This window comes from Mesitornis unicolor, unplaced genomic scaffold, assembly GCF_000695765.1.
Source record: "Mesitornis unicolor isolate BGI_N332 unplaced genomic scaffold, ASM69576v1 scaffold14317, whole genome shotgun sequence".
NCBI classification, from domain to species: Eukaryota; Metazoa; Chordata; class Aves; order Mesitornithiformes; family Mesitornithidae; genus Mesitornis; species Mesitornis unicolor.
The window spans coordinates 54,844-65,479 of NW_010197245.1; the positions used below are offsets into that span (position 1 = coordinate 54,844).

At 49.3% G+C, this 10,636-nt stretch overlaps 1 protein-coding gene across 1 annotated transcript in view; it reads left to right on the top strand.

Moving 5' to 3' along the window:
• Nucleotides 1-10,371, top strand: part of SLC35F3 (solute carrier family 35, member F3) — a 52,609-nt gene extending 42,238 nt beyond the window's left edge. The window contains exons 4-7 of the mRNA XM_010188746.1: nt 4,655-4,780; nt 6,962-7,154; nt 8,870-8,959; nt 10,117-10,371. Of these exons, the coding sequence (XP_010187048.1) occupies nt 4,655-4,780; nt 6,962-7,154; nt 8,870-8,959; nt 10,117-10,361 (654 nt within the window). The 3' untranslated portion in view covers nt 10,362-10,371. The remainder of the gene's footprint in view (nt 1-4,654; nt 4,781-6,961; nt 7,155-8,869; nt 8,960-10,116) is intronic.
• Nucleotides 10,372-10,636: the final 265 nt, after the last annotated feature.

Consider the following 10,636-nt stretch of genomic DNA (forward strand, 5'->3'; position numbering starts at 1 on the left):
GCACCCCATGCAGATGCCTTAGTGGGTGTAGAAATCCTTGCAGAGCTGGGACACATCCTTCGATGCAGCCTGCACAGGAGCCTGTGAGCTCCCAGAGCTCTCAGTCCCCTGCTCCCCTAGGGCAACTCAACTGGTGGCATCCCAAATGTTTGCTGACACTCTTAGTCCTACAGCCCACATGAACACAGTGGCAACAGAGCCGTGTGTGGGGAAAGGTTATCAGAAACCCCTGCAGCTCCCTGCTTACCCTGCTTCCATTTTGGCAGCTGCCAGCATGCAGAGTCCTCTGGCAGCAGAGCAGGTGGGTGGGTAACCCACCACCCTGGGGCCAAAGGGGTCCTGCCAGGATCAGGAGTAACTGCAAGGAAAAGGTGCCAGTGAGTCCCTCCTGCGTTGCTGCACCAGCAGGCATTTATTAATATTAACTGCAATAATGGTATTAATTTTTTGCCCACCACTTGAGGAGCTCTCCATGTAGCTACCTGGGAGATGCTTTCAGTGGTTAGTCCACACTTCATAGAGTAACTGAGAGTAAACTTTTCAGGAAGTGTTCCTCTCTGGCAAGAGAACTTGGCCAGCCTTGTTGTGGCGGCAGCCAAGAGGCTGCTCCAGGAATCATTGCAGAATGTACCTGTCAAAAGCCCAGCCTGGCCAGCTGGAGTCTGCGCTTGCCCACCCACCTGCCCAGGTAGCCATACCCTGAAAACAAATTAACTGGGGTTTTTGAGTACATAAGCAAGGGTATCCTGAAATTATCCTGGAGGCAGAAAAGCATCACTGTTATCATAGCTGGACATGCTGGCCATTTTGATAAAGGTCGAAAAAGACCCCACATATTTTTGTGATCCTCAGGGATCTTGTGGCACTGTCAGCTGTAGTGCTGGTGGGGCACCAGGACAGGAGGTGTGCGGAGGACTGGTCTCCTGCTTGTGCAGCTTGCTCCTTGGTATGCACACGTCATCTCTCCTTGCTTGGTATGGCTGAGGTCTGAGGGACAGAAAGCCGACCTGTGTGCAGGGATACCCACACCAGCACGCACACACTGGAGCAGAGATGTTTCTCACGCTCTCCTGGGTTCATGGTCATGCATGAAGAGCCAGCATGGTGAGGGGCTCTCCAATAGCTTCCTGGCCAGGCTAGGTTGTGTCCCATGGCAAGTGCTGGCGGACAAACCATGATCCGGATTCCCCCCTTCTCAAAGGGACAGGAGTGGAGGGAGCAGGGAAGATCTGCCTTGGGAAAGGCTGAACCTATCAAAACCCAGCAGCAATGAAGCAGAGACCCAGGGCAGGGGCCAGGGTGATGGAGGCTGTGTGATGCTCCTGCCACATGTCCCAGCCCCTCACTGTGTCACCTGGCACTGGGAAAGGGTGACAGGGGTTGCTTCCTGAGAAGCCACCTCCATGCCCAAGGAAGAACATGGCCATCTCTCACCCTGGTGAAGTGCCAGCAAGGGGCCTGAGTGCAGGGGACAGGGGCTTGCAGGAGAACTGGGCTGTTTGCTCTTGGGCAGACATGGCATCCTGACCAGTGACAAAATGTGAGTGAGGAGATGCTTGACCAGAGACTGGCAGAGTATAGGGGAGCACAGCGGTCCTGCCACCCAGCTTTGTTTGCCACCGTGGGAGTGCTAGAGACACTTCTATCTGCAGAGGGATGTAGTGTGGAGCCTCCTAGAGAGATGCATTTTCTTCTCCTTTATCTCCCTTTTCTGTGCAGCCCATGTGAAAAACAGGAGACAACGATGGTGGCGCTGCCTGGCATGCTGGTGGTAGCCTCAGGATGAACCCCAAAACAAAGCCTTCTTCCTGGGACTGGCATCCAGGAGGAGAGACAGCTGCTGGTGCTTCCTTGAGAGTGCCCTAGGGACTGCGAGCCAGCACACAGCCCAGGCCCAAAGCTCGCAGTGTCAGAGCTGCTGACCCTTTTAGAAACACCCTTTGAGAGGATATTTGCCAGAAAAGGCTGTGGGGCGACAGTGCCTTGCCCTGAGGCAAGCAGGAGCCCTCCCACACTCCCCCTCCATCCCCCCGGCAGTGCAACAGGCTGGATAATGCTGCAGCAAAGCTCTGACCGCACATTTGGGTGTCCCTGTACACCTGCTGCAGGAGAGGCTAGATGAGAAAGGCAGCATCTCAGTAGGGTTTAAGCACGTGCAAGTACCCTACTTGGCCTTCAGCAGTGCAATTGGTAGCTCTGCAAGCACTTAAATCCGAATTTAGCTGGAATTTAAATGTAAGAGCAAGCTACAAAATCCCATCGTTGCTGCTCAGGCACTTGTTAAGTGCCTGCATCTCTTGTAATGAAGCTGCAGTTCTCTTCTTTTCCTTTCACTGTGCCCAGAGCAAAGGTCCAACTGGGCTGTGAGCTGTCGCATTGCTTTCAGAGAAGACACACACTTAATGGAGTTGTGAGTGCCTGAAGCATCACCTCTGCAAGCCCTGCAGTGCTGAGGCATTTGCAGGTGACCGCAGGCCAGTAGCCATGGCGTGATGTGGTGCAAGCAGCCTGTCACTGCTGCTAATGGCGTGCTTGATAGACAGACTGAAAGGCTTCCAGAGAAAGCGTATGTGACACACCTGACATCTCAGCAAGAGGGGCCAAGACTCATCTGATACTCATGACATGCTTGATAGAAGAGGCAAGGACTTCTGCCCCAGGAAGACTGTTTGAAGACTGCACTTATTTGGTTTGATCTTGGACTTTGGTGTTTCCCTCCGTGCTACAGCAAATAAAACAATTCCGGATTCAAGAGAACCATCACTTGCAAGTACCTTCTGCGTACACAACGTGTAGACAAGCGTGCCTGCCAGTGGGACTCAGAAATAAATATACTATCAAATCCCAAAGAGTAGTCTTCCTTTCCAACTGGGCAGAGACCCAGCCTCCGGGGAGGTGCCCAGAATTCAGCCAGCCGCTGACACTGGAAGCAGGACTGGATGTTTTTTATTCTGCAGTTCATTAACACACCCTCCAAGTTCCCACCACAGTGGTGCTGCTGCCACTGGTGGGGGGCTCAGGCAGGCTCTCTTCACCAATATGCATGGAGGTACCGACTGGCTGCCACAGCCTGGTGTGTGGCTGTGGTCTCCCCCGTGGCTCAAGTGAAGGCTGGACAAGCCCCATGCATCTCAGAGGGGAGACAGTCATGCCTGGAGCAGATGCTACAGGAAACATTGCATCTACCACTCTGTCACCTGGGCTGTAGCACAGGGGATGTGAAGGGCTGGAGTTGCTCTTATCTTTCAGCAAAGCCCGAGCCGTGTATCTTGCAGCTCTACAAAGAGCTCTACTGAGTCAGGGTAAAGATGCATCTGCCTCAGGGGCCTGGCTCCAGCAGCTGCCTGTAGTGGACACCTAGAAAAATCATCTGAACAGGAAAAGCCTATAATGATGTTTCCTCATGAGATTTTCCAGCCTCCAGCAATTTGAGGCTCAAAGACTTCTGAGATGGAAGTGATATTCCTATAGTTAGTAGTCCCTGATGGATTTTTTTTCTTCCGTGAGTTTGTCCTTGTAAACTTTTCACATCCACAGTGTGCAAAAGCAAAGCTTTCCTTGGCTGAATTATATTTTGGGTGAAGACATATTTCTCTTTTTCTTTGTACTGCATCTGCCCCATGCTCGTCTCATTCAATGACCTTTTTTCTTGTGTCTCTGAAGCCACAGAGTGTCTGACTTTTTATTTCACAAGCATCAGCATGTTGAGATGAGAGAACTGCTGGGCACTGCTGGCCCTGCCTATCTGAAAGAGCCTCACATTGCTGTAGAGCCATGCATTGCTTTTTTTTCCTCCCCTTACCTTAAAAAGAGGACTGTGAAGGACTGTAGGGCCCAGTTACACCACCACCAAGCTTTGCCTCAGAAATTATTCACCACAGCTGTGCATGGGGAGATTAGATGCTGACAGGGCTGCAAGCCAAGATGCCGTATCTGCGCCTCCTTACATTTCCAGCATGCACACCCAGCCACTGCAGCTTGCACTGGGCTCCACTCTGAGCTGGTCATAAAAAATCAGCATGGAGTGTGCAGAAAGCCCTTTTCACCCCAGAATTACCACCTGGGGAGGCTTGAGGCATCTGGCAGGACAGTCCCAGAGATGACAGGGGTCTCTTGCTGACCCTGCTGAAACAGGGCAACCTGTCCCATCCCTTCATGACTGCTACCTCCCTTTGGACGAGCCCCCTCAGGCTTTGCTGTGGCCCTGGCTGGCCAACTAAGCCTCCCTTGACTCTCTGAAATGACATATCTGAACAGAAGTAGTTGCATGAATTTGATTTCTGTTTATTCCGAAAACCTTTTTCCTCCAAAACCTTCTCAGGACTTGCAATCTTTCCTGCAAGCACCAAGTAATTATTGCTTATGTGTTACTGTCACACAGGCTGCAGAGACCTGCAGAAATCCCCCCTTCAACTCAGTCAGTGACTCAGGGCCCTGCGATCTGGCCCTGCCATGTAGCCCCCAAAGGAGCCACTCCTTCACAGCTCTGCTTGTAGCTTCCCAGCTCCATGGGTACCAGCCTAGGCTTGCTACTAATTTTCTACATAAGCAGATGATGCAGAAGTACTGCCTGCTCAACTAAAGCTGCTCTCCCTTTTTTCCCATGTTGGGGGTGGTCCAGTAACACTTGCTTTCTTTCTTTATCTCCAATCAGATCGTGGCTGCTATATTTGCTATTGCAGGGATAGTTATGATGACGTATGCTGATGGGTTTCACAGCCACTCCGTGATTGGGATAGCCCTGGTGGTGGGCTCTGCCTCAATGTCTGCTCTCTACAAGGTAAGTACACTTGGATCTTCCCCCCTCGAAAAGGTGCCCATCACCCCCATCACTCACTTTAACTGTTCCTGTCTTACTTGCAAACCTTCATGCAGTTCAGTGCCCAGTGCCCTTCTTTGAGGGTCTCTGCCATAAACACACTGACTCTGCAAAACTGGGTTCAGGTATTTGCTTGCTTTGATTTAGGATAAAAACTGCTGCTTCCTGGGAAGAGTTGTCTCCAATGCCCACAGGAGGACTTACAAATGTCCCACCCTCTTGAAAAATGAGTCTGCTTTTTCATAGGTGGTGGATTTAATTACTCACTCTGGAAGTGCCCTGCAGAAATTTAGCTTTTTTTAAAAGTCACTGTGTTACCTCCCCTTGCCAGCCCTCCTTCAGTGGCATACATAGCCTGCGCTGGGCTTGAAGTATTGCTTGCTGTGGATATAATCATATGCTTAAAATCCAAAGCACATGCCTATGGATCAAGGTCTCATCTTGACCAGCTGGGCACACTGCACTATGTGTAATATATGCACAGCCTTCTCTGCTGGGCAGAAAGCTGTGTCACTTGGCCTGAGACACCTATGTGCATTTGTCTCAGAGTCACTGCGCAGAGAGAGGAGTAAGCACTCGTAGGGTACGGTTCACACACCCTGACTTGCATGTTGAGTCTGGGATGAGGTGTAGACATCTCCATCTGCTCTAATGAATTCCACCATACCAGTCCTCCAACACAAATTGCACCCCACGTGTAAGGATAGATGGAGCTGTGCAGCTGGTTCTGCAGCAAACACCACTGTGCCACTGCTGCCGCCACTCTCTGCTCCTCTCGTTTTCCGCAGTCTGGCTCAGTTTCCATGAGTTACGTGTGCTGAAAGGGCAGGCAGATATGTGGGCAGATGAGCTGTGTCATGTACAGAGCAGATCTGCAGGCAGATGAGCCATGTGCAGCAGAGTTGACCTCACCTGCCCTCATCCCCCAGACACAGGCACTTCGGGCTGCCTGTCCTGACAGCCCACCCTGCCATGGGCAACGCGCCATCCTCGGGTGGCACACAAGAAGCAAGTGTCTTTTGGCACATTTTGCTCCATTATGCAGAGCGGCAATGCTACTGCACTGGCCAGTGATGGCTGGGAAGTGGTGGGAGTTGGCAGCAGCCCAGTGAGCATGGTGGCCCTGCAGACGTGCCTGTGGGGCTCCAGTTAGGCAAAGGGAAGAGACAACTGACACTAGCGAGGTGGACTGCCATCCCAACACAGATCAGTCAGTCAGAGTCCACCCGCTCTCCTGGTTTGCAGCCCGTGGCCCACAGGATCCACCAGATCCTCTGCAGTTCTGTGGTGGAAAACTGATGCAGACCCCAGTCCAGCACAGCCTAGCCCGTGGGGATATCCCAGAAGAGAACCTGGTTGTTAAAGGGAAGACTTCTTTTTCTTTTTTTTTCTTTTTAAAGTATTTCTAATTTCCTCCTCTTCTTCTTCTTCTTCCTACAGTCCAAATCTAACTTTTAATAATCCCACCAGGGAGGTAGAGTCAGGAATGTCAGAGGGAGCCTCAGTTCTGAGCCACAGTTTCTCCACGGTCTGCATGGTGCAGTGCTGGTCAAGGCACTCACAAGCCCATCACCCTGAAATCCTGCAACCTGTTCAGGCCATGGCAGTGCCCCGTTTCTGCAGCCTTCCTCCATCCAATGTCTAGCAGGAGGAAGAAATTCACACTACAGGGAAAAAAAAAAACCCTTCCCAGTTGGAGAGGCCAGTTAAAGCAAAGGGAATGAGGATGAGAGGGAAAAGCCTCCAAGTCATGATATCTTCTCTGGTGGAGAGGGACCTGGAACAGTGAAGTCTCACACAGGGAGATCTCCACACATTGCTTCCTCTCCTCCTCCTGCCCTGCTCCATCAAGTCTTCTGTTTTTAATGCCAAATTTTCCTGGGGTTTTTTTCCCAAAGAGAGCAAGCAGAAAAGAGAACAAATGGTCTAGGTTAAAGTGAGCAACCTTCCCTTTCAGGAGGTGCACAGCCAAAGATACTGAGTCCCCCTTCCCACATGGGCTCATTTGGCAGCTGACCCTACTCAGCACCCAGCCCCTCGGCCCCAGGCACTGGCCAGCAGGCCAGGATGCCAGGAGCCAGAACACCAGCCCTCCAGAGGAGCTGTGCAAAAGAGTTAAAGCCGTGTGTTTTCTTCTTGTAGGTTTTATTCAAGCTTCTTTTGGGCAGTGCTAAATTTGGAGAAGCTGCCTTATTCCTGTCCATGTTAGCTGTCTTCAATGTCCTCTTCGTTACCTGTATTCCTGTCATCCTTTATTTTACCAAAGTGGAGTACTGGAGCTCTTTCGACATCGTTCCTTGGGGAAACCTTTGTGGATTTTCAATTCTTTTATTGAGTGAGTAGATGGGGAGGCTGGGGCACTGCTTGGTGTGGAGGAAGGTGCCAGAAACTGGCTGCTGGTGGGAGCTGCTTCATGAATTCTGCTTCACACAGACAAATGACACTTGCCCGGGCTGTGACAGGAAGCAGTCCTGCCAGCAGGGCATTACCTTGGGCTCATCAGCATCCCCTGAGCAAGCAGGTTAGGCCAGACCAGTCAAGGGCAGCCTCGAGTGCCTCTGCTGACTTCAATAACAGCTAATTTAGCTAATTGCTATTCCTAAAGAGTAGGAAACTTTTGAAAATGTAGCACTGCATAGCACTGGTGGGAATTTGATAGGTGGCACTCCTCAATTCTGCTGCCAGTGCTGTGCCACCAAGGGAACCCAGCTTGGGAGGGATGCCAAATCCAAACTTTAATGATTCATGGTCATCAGAAATGTGATGCTATTCCTTGTTAAACTAGATGTGTTGAGTGTGCTGCCACAGTTAGTCCTTAAACTGGATGATGGCATCACATCTCCTAAAACATTCCTTTCATTTCTACTGGAAATAGTCCCTCTCCATCCCGGCTGTGCGTCCCAGCTCCTTTTACCCTGAACAATCACAATGCTTGACTCTAGAAGTACCTTCAGTTTACTTATCTGCAGACTCAATGAAAAGTTTCTGTAAGCATGTGGCACAGAACTTGGCAAGCTGTCACTGGGGTGTGCAATCTGTAGGTACTACCAGAAGACAATCAGAGCCCCAGCTGCTGACAAGTTCAGTATTGGCAAGGCTCTCCTTACTTTGCTAAAGCTAATCCCCTTAAAACAAGGGTGAATTTGGTCAAAGCAATTATTAATTTGTCATGAGATACTCCATGCTTAAAGGAGACCTACAGGTAAGGTGGGGAGGGACTCTTTATCAGGAGTGTAGTAATAGTATGAAGGGTAACAGTTTTAAACTGAAAGAGGGTCAATTTGGATTAGATATTAGGAAGAAATTCTTTACTGTGAGGGTGGTGAGACACTGGAACAGGTTGCCCACAGAAACTGTGGATCTCTGGTTGCCCAGAGAAACTGCTCCCTCCCTGGAAGTGTTCAAGGCCAAGTTGGATGGGGCTTTGAGCAGCCTGGTCTAGTGGGAGGTGTCCTTGCCCATGGCAGGAGGTTGGACTGGATGATCTTTAAGGTCTCTTCCAACCCAAACCATTCTATGGCTCTCTGAACAATGTATGGCATTACAGTGGAGTGGTATTATAATCATTCAGTTGTAATGATATTATAATTTTATTTTCTGAGATTGTATTTAGCAAGTTCATGTCAGAAAGAGGGTTAGATTTACAGCAACTTCCACCTGCAGCTGGCGGCAGCTTTTCTATGAAAAAAAGTATCCAGTCAGAAGCAACTGTGTTGCTGAAATCCCCCAGATGAAGTGTTCAGTTCTTGAGCAGGGCAAGGTGGATTGATGTCGAGTAGGAATGACTGCACAGTACACTGAGGGACAGGTTGTACCCACCTGATTCTGCCACTGGACTCCCATGGGATATCAAGTTCCCCACAAACAGCAATGTCTCAGCATGCAGCAGACAGACATCTGTCCACAGGTGTCTTCCAGGAATAACAACAGAAGTAATATGCCTTCTATTTGAACAACATATAGAGGGAGTAATAAACCATAAATGTATAAAGTGACATTCTCTCTGCCTAGTTTCACTGTAGTAAAAGGTGTTTTTCTTTCCTTCTTCAGCATTCAATATTCTACTAAATTTTGGGATTGCTATTACATACCCCACCTTGATTTCTCTTGGAATTGTACTGAGTGTCCCAGTGAATGCAGGTAAGACATTCTGCCTTTTGCATCTTAATGAACATGTGAAATGTGTGGTCTCTCAAATACACAACAGGGATAAAAGCAAGTACTTTTATTAAACATGTTCTCCATCTTCTCTCAAAGACTTACGGAGATGACACTTATTAAAAATGTATACTTTACGTGTTAAATATGTATTGTATAATGTTACATGAATATTCATAATCTCTAGAATTTCTTTTAAAGTTACTGTCCGAAGAAGCCTGCATACTGAAAAACAAAGTAGATCTGAAGTAATCCATTGCTGGGCTGGGATGAAAACTCGGATGAAGCAGAAATAAATTCTTAATGATTTCTTCAAGGCAGGCTTAACACTAAATTGAAACAAAACTGCTTATATTTTAGAGCAAATATGTACTAGTAATTCTGCTTGCCTTGCTAAATAACATTGCAGGTGTTTATCCAAAGCACTGGATGACTCAGTTTTGGGCATGGCTTGGTACATTGTTAGTTTCCTGAACTTTAGTGAAGGCCAAGAGCCAGCAGAGCCTGAGGAGGTTGGGCAGGGGAGTGTAGGGGTAAACCTGGCCAGAGCCACCAGAGCCACCTCTCCCAAACTCAACTCCTAAAACCCAGTGTGCTGAAATGGTGCTGCACTGCAGGCAGCAGCTCCCAGCTTTGTGCTGACTACAGACACGCAGAGCCAGGCACCGCTGGCTGCCCCAACAGACTTCTGTACCAAAGAGTGTGATCCCCACCAGGGTGTGCACATGCACAGCTCAGCAAGTGCAGGGTTTGTTATTGAGCAGGGCAGTCACGGGGAGGAGAAACATTTGCATGAAGGAGCTGCTGTGCCGGGGAAGGGAAATGCCCCTTTCTCTGCATACCTGGACCTGAGCAGAAGTTCCTGTGGTGTTGGTGAGAACAGGAGATGATGCTTCTGCAGATAACAACTGCAGCTCCAGCAACGTCCCCTTTTGTACCCTGGGCCCATGGGCCAGCTCTGCCTGCTCTGAAGGGGGCCGTACTCTGCCATGTGCTAAATACCTGCCACCATCTCCTCCATGGCCATGTTCTCCAGCCCCAGCCAGCCTTCAGAGCCAGGGAGGCAAGAGGGAGGGAAGGGGTGGTACTGCCCTAATGCTTTGACCCACGTAATAACACCTGCTCAATGTCCCACACAGTTGTTGATCACTACACGAGTGAAATTGTCTTCAACAGCGTCCGGGTAATCGCCATCATCATTATTGGCCTGGGCTTCCTCCTGTTGCTTTTGCCAGAGGAATGGGATGTCTGGGTAATAAAGCTCCTCACGCGTCTCAAAGTCCGGAAGAAGGAAGAAATCCCCGAAGGGAATGGGGATATCGCTTCAGGACTGCCTAACAAAAGCCGGAGAACTCGCCCCTCCATGTCATCCTTTGCTCATTAAATGCTCTTTTAACCAAAACTTTGTCATTCACCTTATATATGATGATGCAAAGGTCTTTTCTTGGGAAGAAGCACACCTGTCCAACACGGTGTACATACCTGTACAGTTTTGATATGATCACCATCTAAGGCATCGAGTCTTGGCATGTCCAGTTTGCTTGTACTTTTTTCACATCAGACCTTTCACTTAAGTAGTACACTGAAAAAAACTGCAAACCAAGAACCTCTCTTCTCTTTTTAAATGAATGTAATATATAGTCAAAATATATTTGCATA